Raw genomic sequence first — 16,245 nt, 5'->3', positions numbered from 1 at the left:
TGTCTGTGGCCATGACAACTGTAAACCTGCAGAAAACAGTGGATCTTGCTCAGCTCTGTGATGACATCAACTCCAAGTTGGAACCTGGAAACTATTCAGTTGGGGAACTCTGGTCTCGAGTGCTGAGAAACAAGGATGGTAGCACTGAATTCCTGAACAAGACAAAGATTGTGTGATATGTGCTCAGGATACCAGTAAGCAACGCATACACAGAGCATGTATTTTCAATCATGAAAGGTGCAGGACTGATGTCTGGAATCAAAGCAGTACAGACTTGGTGTGGTGTAAAACCCTTGTCAAAATGAATTTCCAGATGAGTTGCAAGGACTTCTACAGCTTTGTGATTGCCCAGAAGCAAGTCATGACTTTGGCAAAATCATCAAAGAAGTACGAGACTTCTGGCACGTCCGAGAGGTATGCAAATTGTGAAGTTGATTTATTGAATTAATAAAAAACCCTGCCCTTTTCCCTGTTTGTTTAGAGTACACATTAATCCGTATGTTTAAATACGGACTACAACTAAGTCTACAATTTAGTCAGGGAGGGCCTGGCAGTCACTGATTCTGGACCTCCCTGACTTAGGTTTGTTTCAGCTGTCAGCAGCTGAAGTTGAAGTCAGGACTGTGGACCCCCCATCTGTGACTGCAGCTGGGGCTGGAGCCAAGGCTAGACCTGGAACCCTTTGTTCCCCTGCCCTGCAACTGGGGCTGCAACCAGGATCCTGCACCCCTGTCCTGCGGCTTGTGGCAGGAGCTGCAGCAGGGTCCATACGCCCCCCTTGCAGCTTCCTAGGGCTGTGTGCTCCTGTCCCCCATGGCTCTGGTTGGGGATGTGAGCCTCTGGCAGCCCCCCTCTGCATATGTCCTGATATTTTATTCTTGAGATCTGGTCATCCTGGGGCCATGGCTGCACTCAGGGTCACCAGCTGGTGACAAAGGACCCAGGTTCTTCTTTGTGCCAGGAGGATATGTATAAAATGCTCCAGACTGACTTGCTCAGCAACTTCTGCCCTGTACACCGTTCAGGTTCTAGCCACCTCCAGCATAAATCGTTCAGTTGCTGGGCTACTGCCTTTGGTCAGGCCCTGGCCAACTAGTTCTTCTCCCAGAGCCACCCTGGAATGTCTCTGGCATGATCTCGAGTGTATCGAGCAGTGACGCCAGCCATGAAGGAGTGGGGGGGCAAGGTTCGGGCAAGTGGCGATACCAGCCCCATGCGGGGAACAGGTTGGATTCAGACGAGAACCTTCTGCATGGGGGAAACAGGGCTGGGGCAAGCGGCTCAGGCCAGCCCCTTGTGGTGCCCTGTTTTCCCTTTGGGAAAAATTGGCATTCTACGCTGGAGGCTATTTGTCAATGTTTCCTCCAGCTTCTCCCATAGGAGCTGGAACTAGGGGTGTGAGGGGTGCTGCAGCACCCTCTGGCATGAAGTGGTTTCAATTATAGACAGGGTTTATACAGTTTGGGTCAATGGCTCTCAACACCCTCACTATACAAATTGTTCCAGCTCCCCTGGTTTTTCTTCCTTGCAGATTGCGATTAAGGGCTGATATGGAGCTCATCTGGGCAGGGAGCCAGGTCGATGTGGGTGGTAACAGTCAGCAAACAAAGCCAGTCACAAGAATTCCTAAGAATTAGGAGTAAAGGGAAATAACTTGTCAGATGGGCTGGGGAGTGGAGAAACAAGTGTGTTCGCCAAGATATGGGCTTTAAACAGTTCTGATAGTGCCCCTCGATCACAACCCACATCCATTGCTAGCCCAGACCTGGGCTGCCACAGCTTTGCTGGTAGCGGCCAATCCTGACCCTCAGCCTCCTGTTATCTGGGACTTCCATATCTACACACAGTCTGCTTGTGCACCCTAATGTGTGACCCTGAGAACGGTTTCCATTCTTTACATGGCTGTGTGCAGAGATGTACCTTTCACTGTATGAGTGACAGAGAGGTGTCCATGCTGATACGCTCTGCATGTCAGTCGGGCCTCAGTGCAAAAAGCTTGGTACAGATGAGAGGGTTTCACCCTCCAGTCTATGGCCATTGTATGTGTAACCCTTCTGCCCCTCTAAGTTGGCAGCAACAAGGGCCGGGTTCAGTATCCAGGGGTTCCGTTTCAATAACGCAATGCAAAACCGGCTCGAGCCCCCACCCAGTGACCTGGGACAATTACCTACCACCCCCCCGGGCGCCTCTAGGAGGCAATACTTCCCCACTCGCAAGCACGAAGTCTGAGTGTAGCAAAATCCTTTTAATAAAGGAGGGAAACAATGCGGCATCACGTTGGAGAGACACCACAAACAGGACTATACACACACCATAAGCAAAACCCACCTCCAAGTACATTTGGCACTGTCCTTAGGGTCTTAAGTCCAATCACCCCAAAGTCCAACAACCCAAAAGTCTCAGTCTCTGGTCAGTGCCACCCCAGAGTTAAAAAGTTTATCTACAGAGTTTTACCCCCCCCAGCCTGGGTGGAAATGGGGGGGGGTCACGCACACAAGGTGCTAAGGGACACCTTACGTGGGCCAGGGCCGACTGCCCCGCTTCTCCGTGGAGTTCTGCTGCAGCCTTTACCACGACTGGCTCCACTCCACCAGCTGTGCCGCTCCTTCAGCAGACCCGTGAACCACGTCAGCCGTCCCCGCAAACCGCTCCACACTGCTCACTGTTCCATGGGCTGCCCAACGTGCTGCAGACTGCTCCGCTCTGCCAGCTGCTTGGTGATAGATCTTCAGGCTCGCCCACTACTTAACACAGCACTCAGTGTTCTCAGCTCTTAGTGATTTCAACTTGTAGTAGGAGAGCCCCAGTGCCACATGGCCCAACGTGAATTCAGGTCAGCAACCTCTAGATGGACTCCTAAAGGATTCAAAATTAGCTCTGCTCTTTAACAGTGGAGAGAGGAGGAAGTGCAATTGGTGTTCCAGGCCCTCAAAAGGGGCCCATACCATCAGGTACACACACCAGTCCCCAACCTCTCTCCCTTCACTGGGTTTTGGAACCCCTGTCCCTTGTCTAGCAAGTACTATTTAATGTAGGTTGAGTCATTTCTGTCATAAAGCAGTCTCATAGTTCCTCATTCACATAATTAAGGTAACAGCACTTTTTTTTCCTTCCTGCCCCAATAACAAAGAAATTGGGGATTCCACAGTGTGAAAATAACCTTCCCATGCTGCTGTGTGTTATGCTAAGTGGAGTGGGTTTACCAATGCAAATGCACATTCCTAAAATTCCTTTGCCCACTCCTCATAATGTACCACCAGATGTCAGGGTAGGGCTCATCCTGACTCTGCTTACATCCTCCCCCCAGCCGAGAATTTGTCGTCCCGACAAATCACATTCCCTACTATACCAACTTACTGGTCCCCTCCAAAGGGCCTCAGATAGCCCACTTTAGCTTTCACAAACCTGTGTGCTAAATGTATTGGCTCCTCACTAATCACCCCAGGTGCATCGTAAGTTAGCCGTTTCACTGGTCTTATTACTCTGTCTCACCTATGAAGAAACTCTGTTGCTGTGGTAGGGGGGACATCCTCTTGAGTGACGGATGGGGAGGTTTCCTGTGAGTTCCCCTCGGATACTGGCATAGGCCCCTGCATTTCTAGTTCTAACCGTGGAGGATCGAAGGTGCTTGGGACATCTTCCATCTGTATGTCGCCACTGTCCAATAATCTGTGTAAGTCATTACACAGGGGTTCCACCAGTGGCTCAGGAGTGTCAGGAATGGGCCTAAATACTTCTGCCATAGGGTTTAGGGCGGAAGAGGAGGTAGTCTCTTTTGATTCAGCTGATCGAGACTGCAATCTTGTCTTCATCCTAGGATACACCATGGTTGTGTCTTCCTCCTCAGACTCACTCTCAGATGTGCTGAGTAGGGGTAGGTTAGCTGCAGGAGGCTGGCTGTCCACGTTGGTAGGTGGCTTTGGTACAGCACCTTCGTTCTGCCCAATTGCCCTATTGTGGCCCATCTCATAAGGGCTGCCTACCAATTCCCCCATCGGGAGCAAAAGGTTTCTATGCACGGTCTTTGTCTGCCCTGGACCCTCTTCAGGTTTGATCTTGTAGACCGGCAGGTCTCCTAGCTTTTCCATCACCAAGTAAGGTATTGCCTTCCATCTGTCAGCTATCTTGTGTTTGCCAGCGATACCCAAATTTCGCAGCAGGACTCTGTCCCCTGGCTGGAGCTCTTGCGGACGTACTCTAGCATCATATCGATGTTTGTTACGATCTGCATTCTTCTGAGCTGCAGATGTAGCTAAGTGGTAAGCATCCCGCAGCTTTTCTCGTAGTCGGGATACATATTGCTGATGGGTTTCATAGCTATCGCCATCCTCTGATACACCAAAGCACAGGTCTATGGGTAATCTTGGTTCTCGCCCAAACATCAAGAGATATGGGGTGACCCCCGTAGCGTCGTTCTTGGTGGCGTTGTAGGCATGCACCAGAAATGCAACATGTTGGCTCCAGGTTGCCTTCTGCTCTGGCCGCAAAGTCCCTAACATATCTAACAGGGTTTGGTTGAACCTCTCTGGCTGAGGGTCACCCTGCGGGTGATAAGGCGTTGTCCTCGACTTTTTAATTCCTGCTATCCTCAGCACCTCCTTCAGAAGGTGACTCTCAAAGTCTCGTCCCTGATCCGAGTGTATCCGGGCTGGGAATCCATAAACTGAGAAATATTTTTCCCAAAGTACCCGAGTGACAGTGGTGGCCCTCTGATCACGTGTGGGATATGCCTGCGCATATCGCGTATAATGGTCGGTCACGACCAGAATGTTCCCAATATTCCTCTTGTCCACTTCTAAAGACAAGAAATCAATGCAAACCAGCTCCAGAGGTTTGTTGCTGGTAATGTTCTTCAGATATGCAGCCCTCGTGGGCAGAGTTTTCCTTTGAACACATCGAGCGCAGGTCTCACATTTCCTGCGAACATCTTCAGCCATCCGGGGCCAATAGAACCTACTGCGGGTAAGTTCCAGGGTCCTCTCCATCCCTAAATGTCCAAAGTCATCATGCAGGGCCCTCATGGCCAGGGCTCTGTACTCTTTCGGCAGCACTAGTTGGTTCCGTTGCTTTTGTAGAGAGTCTGTGGTCACGCGGTGTAGCACTCCCTGAATCAGTTTTAGCTTGGTCCATTCTCTCAATAGTAGTTTGCCCTCTGGGGTAGGTGGGACAACCACAGCTGGGCCTCGCCCCTCCCTTTTGGCAAGTAGTGTATCACGAATGTCAATATCTTGCAGCTGGGCTTCCTGCCAGTCAGCCGCATTGAGCACGGGCAAGGGAGATTGGTCCAAAGCAATATAGTTCACTGAAGCAGAAGGCACGCATTCAGGGGGCAGGCCCAAAGCTTCAGCAACGCATCCATGAAGGCTCTCATGGGCCTCCGGCTCTCTGCGACTCACGCTGCAAATAGCTCTCACTCCATCCGTGGGTATCACAGCAACTCCTGGTGCTTGTGGACGCCTGGACAATGCATCTGCATCTACATTGCTTCTCCCTGATCGGTATTGAATGCTGAAGTCATAGCTAGCCAAAGCAGCCACCCATCTTTGCCCTGTAGCATCCAGTTTAGCACTTGTTAACACATAAGTCAGTGGGTTGTTGTCTGTCCACACCTGGAACTGAGCACCATACAAGTAGTCTCGAAATTTCTCAGTGATGGCCCATTTCAGGGCCAAGAACTCCAGCTTGTGGGTGGGATAGCGTGTTTCACTATCAGACAGTCCTCGGCTGGCAAAGGCTACAGGTTTACGCTTGCCTTCCACCTCCTGGTACAGTACTGCTCCCAGACCCTCCAAACTGGCATCAGTATGCAGGATGAATGGCTTGCTTGGGTCAGCAAAGACTAGGACAGGGGCATGAGTTAGGCAAGTAATGATTTCTCGAAAAGCCCTTTCACATCTCTCATTCCACCGTGGCCCAAAGGGTTCGAAGGGACCATAGTGTCTCTGCACAGAAGGCCCTTTATTCTTGGTCTTAGATTTGTTCTTGCTGGACTGATATCCCCTGGTAAGATCATTGAGGGGTTTTACAATTGTAGCATAGTTTTTCACAAATCTACGGTAGTAGCCACTAAACCCAAGGAAAGTCTTGAGTTCTCTGTAGTTGCTTGGACGTGGCCATGTAGTGAGTGCTAACAGGGGAGTTTGCAGGGGGAGGTGGAAGGGGGCCGCGCCGTGTCCCCTGTGTTTCCCTAGGTACAAGCACCGAGCGAGGCCGGGACAGCAGCAGCCATGAGCCAAGCAGCAGAGGACACACCAAGGATGAGAGCATGCAGCAGCTGCGGTATGTACCTGGTTCTAGCAGGAGACCCAGAGCAGTACTATGTATGTATGAAGTGTCGCCTAATAGAGCTGCTGGAGGAAAAGATCCAGGGCCTAGAGCTGCAGGTAGAAACCCTGATAGAGAATAGAAGGGGGTTCGAGCAGCTGATGGAGCAATGGCAGGCAGTAACTGAAGGGGAACGCCCAGGGGCACAGGTGGGAGCAGGGGCTAAGGCCAGTGAGGGGGGACCACCAGACGAGGAGGATGGGCGGTGGAAGCATGTGACTGTGAGAAGCAGGCCAAGGAAAAGGAGAGCCAGTGAGGGGGAAATAGAGCTAAGGAACAGGTTTGAAGGTTTGGAGAATGAGGAAGGGGTAAAGAATATGGTAGCTGATGGTGGGAGGCCAAGGAAAAAGAGACGAGCGGCCAGTCCCATAGATAGAGGGGAGGAGTCTATGGAGGCAACACCAAGTTTGGGTCAGGGGAGATTACAGGATGGCTTAAGGGGAACCACAAGGGAAGATAGGAATGGAAGGAGCTTGCAACCAGGGGGAACGGGGGATAGGTTAGAGGACCGCACTGCCCCCAGGCAAAGGCAGGTCTACGTGATTGGGGACTCCATACTGAGAAGGTTGGACAGGCCTGTGACCAGGGCCGATCCGGAGAACAGAAGGGTGTGCTGTCTACCAGGCGCTAAAATACGGGATGTGGACCTGAGGTTGAAAAGGATCCTAAGAGGAGCAGGTAAGAACCCTTTGGTCATCCTTCATGTGGGAACGAATGATACTGCTAGATTCTCACTAGACAGGATCAAGGGAGACTATGCCAGGTTGGGTAAGACGCTTAAGGAAATTGAGGCTCAGGTGATCTTCAGTGGGATCCTACCTGTCCCTAGGGAAGGGCGCCAAAGGGGTGAGAGAATCCTGACGATTAATAGTTGGCTGAGAGAGTGGTGTTACAAGGAGGGCTTTGGGATGTATGGGCACTGGGAGGCTTTTGGGGACAGACAACTGTTCTCACGGGATGGGCTCCACCTAAGTAGGGAAGGAAGTAGACTTCTAGGAGGGAGGCTGGCTCATCTGATTAAAAGAGCTTTAAACTAGACACTGGGGGGAGACGGTTGGGAGAGGCCCTGGTGCACTCCACGCCAAATTTATACATTGGGAGTGGGAACAAGAAGATAACAACAGATATAGCCAGAGGGGGACGGTTAGGTGTAAGGAAGAGGGGGGGGACAGATACTAGATCGACAGGTCATACTGGTAGTACTGTGTCCCTACCAAGCGGGGTGAGAAGAGTGAGAGGAGCCCAACAGCAAAAGGTAGGATGTTTGTTCACCAATGCGAGAAGCTTAGGTAATAAAATGGAGGAACTGGAGCTCCTGGTCCGAGAATTGAAACCGGATATCGTAGGAATAACCGAAACATGGTGGAACGATAGCCATGACTGGAGTACAGGTATGGAAGGGTATGTGCTGTTTAGAAAAGACCGATGCAAAGGTAAAGGTGGGGGAGTAGCATTGTATATCAATAATGAGGTGAAATGTAATGAAATAACTAGCAATGCAATGGTTAATACGGAGTCTGTGTGGGCAATGGTCACATTAGGGAAGAAAACTACCAGAGCCTCACCCGGAATAGTGATTGGGGTGTGCTATAGACCGCCAGGATCTAGCTTGGAGACGGATAGAGAGCTCTTTAATGTTTTTAAGGAGGTAAATACTAATAGGAACTGCTTGATCATGGGAGACTTTAACTTCCCAGATATAGATTGGGAAACAAATGCTAGTAATAACAATAGGGCTCAGCTTTTCCTAGACGTGATAGCTGATGAATTCCTCCATCAAGTGGTTGCTGAACCGACGAGGGGGGATGCCATTTTAGATCTGATTTTGGTGAGTAATGAGGACCTTGTTGAGGAAATAGTTGTAGGGGACAACCTTGGCTCGAGTGATCACGAGCTAATTCGTTTCAAAATTAATGAGAGGATAATCAATATTGCATCTGAGACTAGGGTTTACGATTTCAAAAGGGCTAACTTTACTAAATTAAGACGACTAGTTAGGGAAGTGGACTGGACCAACATATTTAGGAATCTAAAGGTAGATGACGCCTGGGGTTACTTCAGGTTGAAATTGCAGGAGTTGTCAGAGGCATGTATCCCGAGAAAGGGAAAACGGCTCGTAGGTAGCAGTTTTAGACCGAGCTGGATGACCAAGCGTCTTAGAGGGGTCATTAAGAAAAAACAGAAAGCGTACCGGGAGTGGAAAATGGGAGGGATCAGCAAAGAAACCTACCTTATTGAGGTCAGAGGGTGTAGGGATGCAGTGAGAAAGGCAAAGCGACGGGTGGAGATGGACCTAGCGAAGGGGATTAAAACCAATAGCAAAAGGTTTTTTACCCATATAAATAGGAAGAAAACCAAGAAGGAAGAAGTGGGACCGCTTAAAACTTTAAACGGAGTGGAGATTAGGGATAATCTTGGAATGGCACAATATCTGAATGAATATTTTGCCACGGTCTTTAATGAGGCTAATGAAGGGCTAAGGAATAGTGATAGAGGGACCGATGGGAATGAAGATATGGGGGTAGACATTACGGTATCTGAGGTGGAGGCCAAACTTGAACAGCTTAACGGAAGTAAATCGGGGGGCCCGGATAATCTGCATCCTAGAATATTAAGGGAATTGGCGAGTGATATTGCTAGCCCGTTAGCGATGATTTTTAATAAATCTCTAAATTCGGGGATTGTACCGTTGGACTGGAGATTAGCTAATGTAGTTCCTATATTCAAGAAGGGGAAAAAAAGTGACCCGGGTAACTACAGGCCTGTTAGTCTAACATCTGTAGTATGCAAAGTAATGGAAAAAATTTTGAAAGAGAGAGTGGTTAAGGAGCAGGAGGCCGATGACAACTGGGATAGATTACAGCATGGATTTACGAAAGGTAGATCGTGCCAAACCAATCTGATCTCCTTCTTTGAGAAAGTAACAGATTTTTTAGACAAGGGAAATGCGGTGGATCTAATATATCTGGATTTCAGTAAGGCGTTTGATACGGTACCGCATGAGGAATTATTGGTTAAATTGGAAAAGATGGGGATCGAAATGAAAATCCAGAGGTGGATAAGGAGTTGGTTAAAGGGGAGACTGCAGAGGGTAGTACTGAAAGGGGAACTGTCGGGTTGGAGGGGGGTTACCAGTGGAGTTCCTCAAGGTTCGGTATTGGGTCCTATTTTATTCAATCTATTTATTGCTGACCTGGGAACCAAGAGTAGGAGTGGGCTGATAAAGTTTGCGGACGACACCAAGTTGGGAGGTATTGCCAATTCGGAGAAGGATCGGGATATCCTCCAGGGAGATTTGGATGACCTTGTAAACTGGAGTATTAGTAACAGGATGAAATTCAATAGTGAGAAGTGTAAGGTTATGCATTTAGGGATGACTAACAAGAATTTTAGTTATAAGCTAGGGACGCACCAGTTGGAAGTAACGGAGGAGGAGAAGGACCTGGGAGTCCTGGTTGATCGTAGGATGACTATGAGTAGGCAATGTGATGTGGCCGTTAAAAAAGCTAATGCGGTCTTGGGTTGCATAAGGCGGGGTATTTCTAGTAGGGATAAGGAAGTGCTAGTCCCGTTATATAAGGCGTTGGTGAGACCTCATTTGGAGTATTGTGTGCAGTTTTGGTCTCCCATGTTTAAGAAGGATGAGTTAAAACTGGAACGGGTACAAAGAAGGGCCACTAGAATGATCCGAGGAATGGAAGGCCTGTCGTATGACAGGAGACTTGAGGAGCTCAGTTTGTTTTCCTTAACCAAAAGAAGGATAAGGGGAGATATGATTGCACTCTTTAAATATATCAGAGGGATAAATACCAGGGAAGGAGAGGAATTATTTCAGCTCAGTGCTAATGTAGACACGAGGACAAACGGATATAAATTGTCAGTCAGGAAATTTAGGCTTGAAATTAGACGAAGGTTTCTAACCATCAGGGGAGTGCAATACTGGAACAGCCTACCGAGGGAAACAGTAGGGGCGAAGGACCTCCATGACTTTAAGATCAAGCTAGATAAGTTTATGGAGGAGATGGTATAATAGGATAACGGGCTTAGTCAATAGGTCAATTAAGTGCCAAACTGGTACTTAATTGGGTCAAATTGGGTCAATGATATGATATTCTTAACCTCTTTCAGAGGGTATGGCTAGAGAGTCTTGCCCGCATGCTCGGGGTTCAGCTGACCGCCATATTTGGGGTCGGGAAGGAATTTTCCTCCAGGGCAGATTGGCAGTGTCCCTGGAGGTTTTTCGCCTTCCTCCGAAGCATGGGGCAGGGGTCGCTTGCTAAAAGAGTGGGTAGATCGGCTAATGTGGCCTGCATCTTGCAGGAGGTCAGACTAGATGATCATAATGGTCCCTTCTGATCTTGAATTCTATGATTCTATGATTCTATGATTCTATTTTATCAGGATCAGTACTCACACCCTCTTGGGATACGATGTGGCCCACATACTTCACCGAGGTCCTGCAGAACTGACATTTGTCAATTGAAAGCTTCAAACCATAATCCTCCAACCTATCAAGCACTTTAAGAAGTCTTTCTTCATGCTCTTCCAAAGTTCTTCCAAACACAATCAAGTCATCCAAATAAACTAACACTTGCAGTAAATTCATGTCTCCCACAACTTTCTCCATAAGACGTTGAAATGTGGCAGGTGCTCCAGAAATCCCTTGGGGCATGCGTTCGAACTGATAAAACCCTAATGGGCAGATGAAGGCTGTCTTCTCCTTATCTTCTTCACCCAGAGGGATCTGGTAGTATCCACTCCGAAGATCCAACACAGAGAACCACTGGCTTCCCAGCAAACAGTCTAAGGCATCTTGGACTCGAGGCATTGTGTACTGATCAACCACAGTACGGCGGTTTAGGGTGCGGTAGTCAATACACATCCGGATTTTCCCATTCTTTTTACGGACCACCACAATGGGTGAGGCGTATGAGCTGCGGGACTCTGTAATGATGCCATTTGCAGCCAGCTCTTGAAGATGTTGTCGCACATCTTCCATCTCGGAGAGAGCAAGCCTCCTAGATCTCTCTCTGAAAGGTCGGGAGTCATGTAGTCTGATGTTGTGCTCTACTCCTTTTGCACATCCCACATCCCACTCATGCAGTGAGAACACCTTGGGTCTTTCACAAAGTTTCCTCCTGAGGCGATCTTTCCACTCCTCCGACAATGGTGAATCTCCAAAGTCAAACTTTGCTGGGTCTATTGTCGGAACTTGAGTCTCGCACTGGGGTTTCACAATTGATTCAGGCTCGAAGAGGTCTGCTATCTTTTGTCCTTGCTTCACAACAACATCTCGACTTGTTTCATTAGCAATCAGTATAGTCACCTTTTCCTGGGCTTCAGCAGGTAGGGTTATGACTCCACTGGGGACCAGCACTCCTTCCGGGAGCTCTCCTTCAACTGGCTGCTCTATCATTGCTAATGCCCCTTTACTGCCTTTCAGCCTGGTACTCATGACAAGCACCTCTTGCTCTGTCCTTGCGGGCACTACTAAGGGGGTTGTGCCCATGTACTTCAGTGCCCCAATCGGTAGCTCAGATGTCTCCTTTTTAGCGCTCTCAATCTTCCTATAAGCTTCAGCACAAAGCGTATGGATCATCAGGGTACTCAGGTACTGGTCCCCAGCCCGTCGTCTGCAGTAATCCGCGAGCACCTTGAAGAGACTGGAGTTGGTCCCTATCAGCACAGACACATCAGAGGTCCCTTTAGGGTCAGGGCATATTAAGGCAGCTGTGTCTACCTCTTCCCTTACCCCAGCAACCTCCTCTGGGAATTCCAGGTGCACTATGACATACCCTTGGTAGGGGTATTCATCCATGCTGAGGCCACACAGACCAATGCCAGTCAGTGGCTGTACAGGCAGGTGCCTAAGCATCTGTTGGTAGAATGACTGAAATATAATAGTCACTTGAGATCCAGTGTCAAGCACGGCTTTACACTCCACCCCTTCAATCCTCACCATGACCTCTGCTCGAGGCCCTATCAGTCCTGCAGGGATTCCAGCTGGACGGTCTCTTCTGGGGGAATCTTCAAATCCTGTAGGCCTAGGTGGTCTCCATTCCCAGACCTTCTGACAGCTACTGCGTCTCTCCCAACTGATCCTCAGCTTTTCATACACTAAGGAAGGGTTCTCTTCCTTATGGCAGTTAGCAGCACTGTGCCCATCCTGACCACACCGGTAGCAAAAGAATTGTCCTTTCCCCCTTCGCCAGGGTGCGATAGTGGCTCTAGATACTGACTTCTCCATTGTCACAGTCTGAGGCTCCTTATTCCTGGAAATCTTAGCTCGGTCAATGGTGCTTTGCAGCTCAGCTATCCGTTCCGTCAGGACCTGCATTTGTTGGGCAAGTTCCTCTGTGGTGCTCACCATCAGTACACTGGCCATTTGCAGTGGCATTGTGCTGCCTGGTTCCAATGTTTGGGCTTCCCAACACTCGCTGGCAGCCTGCCTTTCTTCCTCTTCCCTGACCTCCTTTATCAGCTGGGAGTAACTTGGGGGATGTTCCTGCCGTTCTCTTAGTCGGAGATGAAGTAGGATCGGGTTCTGATACTGAGTCCCTCTTACAACTTGAGCCAGTCTGGTCTGATCCATCTGGTCTGATCCATCTGATCCATCTGCTCAGCAGTCACTGCTCCCCTCATAACAGCTCTCTGAAGTAGTCTCTCCAGCCTCTGTATATAGGCTGAAATTTTCTCACCCCTTTCCTGTCGGGAATCAAGGAATTTACAGTAACTATCTTCAGGGCTCTCTACGCTCCCAAAGGTATTATCAAGGGCCTCTAAGCAGTCCTTCACACTGACTTCGCTTTTCTACATCAGGTACGGCCCACTCCCGCAGCATTTCAGTGGTATGCTCCAACCAGGGTTCAAACTCCTCTTCCCCAGCAAATAACCTTAACTTACGACAAGAGTTTGACGTAGCATAGGCCAACACAATCTTTTCCAATATATGCCTCAGTGCTTGTGCCCAATCATTGGCTGAGGCTGCCGCCCCTGAGCTAGGGGCTGCAGGACTGGGGCCCAACAAACCCGACATATTAGCCATTATACAAACAGTAATTCCCTCAAAATATAAACACAATTGTTTCCCAATACAGTGGAACACTCAACAGGTGCTTGCGAGGGGTACTGAACCAGGGATCCCGGACGAGCCCCCAAAAATGTAACCCTTCTGCCCCTCTAAGTTGGCAGCAACAAGGGCCGGGTTCAGTATCCAGGGGTTCCGTTTCAATAACGCAATGCAAAACCGGCTCGAGCCCCCACCCAGTGACCTGGGACAATTACCTACCACCCCCCCGGGCGCCTCTAGGAGGCAATACTTCCCCACTCGCAAGCACGAAGTCTGAGTGTAGCAAAATCCTTTTAATAAAGGAGGGAAACAATGCGGCATCACGTTGGAGAGACACCACAAACAGGACTATACACACACCATAAGCAAAACCCACCTCCAAGTACATTTGGCACTGTCCTTAGGGTCTTAAGTCCAATCACCCCAAAGTCCAACAACCCAAAAGTCTCAGTCTCTGGTCAGTGCCACCCCAGAGTTAAAAAGTTTATCTACAGAGTTTTACCCCCCCCAGCCTGGGTGGAAATGGGGGGGGGTCACGCACACAAGGTGCTAAGGGACACCTTACGTGGGCCAGGGCCAACTGCCCCGCTTCTCCGTGGAGTTCTGCTGCAGCCTTCACCACGACTGGCTCCACTCCACCAGCTGTGCCGCTCCTTCAGCAGACCCGTGAACCACGTCAGCCGTCCCCGCAAACCGCTCCACACTGCTCCATGGGCTGCCCAACGTGCTGCAGACTGCTCCGCTCTGCCAGCTGCTTGGTGATAGATCTTCAGGCTCGCCCACTACTTAACACAGCACTCAGTGTTCTCAGCTCTTAGTGATTTCAACTTGTAGTAGGAGAGCCCCAGTGCCACATGGCCCAACGTGAATTCAGGTCAGCAACCTCTAGATGGACTCCTAAAGGATTCAAAATTAGCTCTGCTCTTTAACAGTGGAGAGAGGAGGAAGTGCAATTGGTGTTCCAGGCCCTCAAAAGGGGCCCATACCATCAGGTACACACACCAGTCCCCAACCTCTCTCCCTTCACTGGGTTTTGGAACCCCTGTCCCTTGTCTAGCAAGTACTATTTAATGTAGGTTGAGTCATTTCTGTCATAAAGCAGTCTCATAGTTCCTCATTCACATAATTAAGGTAACAGCACTTTTTTTTCCTTCCTGCCCCAATAACAAAGAAATTGGGGATTCCACAGTGTGAAAATAACCTTCCCATGCTGCTGTGTGTTATGCTAAGTGGAGTGGGTTTACCAATGCAAATGCACATTCCTAAAATTCCTTTGCCCACTCCTCATAATGTACCACCAGATGTCAGGGTAGGGCTCATCCTGACTCTGCTTACATATGTCTCCAGCCCATCAGTGCTGAGAAGTGAACTCCTTGAGAGCTGAACCCCTTAGCCCAGTGGGAATCAAAGCCATGAGCCCTGGTTTACAAACCAAGCCCTGAGCTCTAGGCCCAGTACCCCTGTACGACAGACCAGAGCCGGGGGTGAGGGGCTGGGCTGAAGATTTTGTCTTGGCACCTCTGGCCTTAATGGCTGATGAGGTACAGGTCTCCCGGGTGTGCTCTGCTGTCCTCATGAGCATTTCCTTCTCCACTCGGCTCTTCACCTCGTCCTCTTCTGAGCTAAATGGGGTTTAAATCATGCTCCCTTTGTCTCTGTAGGGCTTGATGCACAGCCACAGGAAAGACCCAGTGGATTTCATTGGGTTGCTGAGGCAGGCAGTGGGGGCTAGAGGAGAGGGAACTGGGCCGGGACCATGCCTTCACTTGTCCCACCCACTGCTGCATCACAAGGGAATACCCTTCTCTGGGGGATCCCTCAGCACACAGCCATGTAATGAATGGAAACAGTTCTCAGAGTCAGACATTAGGGGGCACTAGCAGAGTTGTGTGTGGGGACAGAGGACTGAGGGTCAGGTCAGAGGGCTTCTGGAATGGTTGTGGCAGGAGGCAACAAGGGGCTGGGCTAGTAGGTGGCTGAAGATTGGGAGTGAGGGGCAGCGGCAAAGCGGGGAGAGCCCAGGGCATGGCCAGCAGGAAGTATGGCTTGAGATTAAGGGGCATTGGCAGTGCTGCTTAAAGCCCACATCTTGACAAACACGCCTAACAATTCTTCTCCCCAACCCATTTGGAAGGTTATTTCCTTTTACTCCCAGTTCCTAGGAACTTCTTGTGACTGGCTTTGTTTGCTTAATGTCATCTCCCATATCTCCCTGGCCACTTGCCCGCTTCTGCTCTATATAATAGACACCAAAGCAGGATGATCAGTGTTTTTCATCTCAGCAGAGATATGAATCCATCTCTCGTTTGGTAGTCCCAGCCCCAGGACAAGGTGAGTTGATGATCCAGCTGGGGTCAGGTGCAGAGGGTTCTGTAATATTGAGCTTCAGGGTCAGCTGATGTTCTCCTGAATTCAAGTGGCTACATCTGGAGCAGCTGGGAGTCATGACTCCTGGTCTCTATCCCCAGCTCGGGGACGGGAGGGGAGAGTAGTGGGTTAGTGTGGTGGTGGGGCTGGAAATCAGGATTCACGTCTGTTAGTCTATAAGGTGCCACAGGATTCTTTGCTGCTTTTAGGAAAAAAACGTCACCTAGAATTTCGAGCAGAGGGCTCAGCAGACCCCACTGTGGCTCCTCTGAGAACAGAATTTCAAAATGCAAAGCAGCTGAGAGGGGTTGGGTCAGTTCTTGTAGAGAATGAGGCTCAGGATCTCTGCTCATTTAAACGTGTCTCTTTAAAGGGGAATAAAATAAAGAGGCTGGGATGAGAGGACACGATTGTGACAAAGCAACATTCAGCATCTTGTGCTGTGCAAAGCTGGGTGACCATCTGACCAGCACTACCTGCGTCCC

The 16,245-nt window shown here is 49.6% G+C and overlaps 1 protein-coding gene across 1 annotated transcript in view; it reads left to right on the top strand.

Moving 5' to 3' along the window:
• The first annotated feature begins 301 nt into the window (after nucleotides 1–301).
• The window catches only part of LOC123359619 (cytosolic phospholipase A2 gamma-like), a 59,823-nt gene continuing 43,879 nt past the window's right edge, over nucleotides 302–16,245 (top strand). The window contains exons 1-2 of the mRNA XM_045001118.1: nucleotides 302–414; nucleotides 1,532–1,583. Coding sequence (XP_044857053.1) covers nucleotides 302–414; nucleotides 1,532–1,583 — 165 coding nt within the window. The remainder of the gene's footprint in view (nucleotides 415–1,531; nucleotides 1,584–16,245) is intronic.

Source organism: Mauremys mutica, unplaced genomic scaffold, assembly GCF_020497125.1.
Source record: "Mauremys mutica isolate MM-2020 ecotype Southern unplaced genomic scaffold, ASM2049712v1 Super-Scaffold_100163, whole genome shotgun sequence".
NCBI lineage: Eukaryota > Metazoa > Chordata > Testudines > Geoemydidae > Mauremys > Mauremys mutica.
Note: the sequence above shows the minus strand (reverse complement) of the source record. Positions and strands in the feature narration are given on the sequence as shown.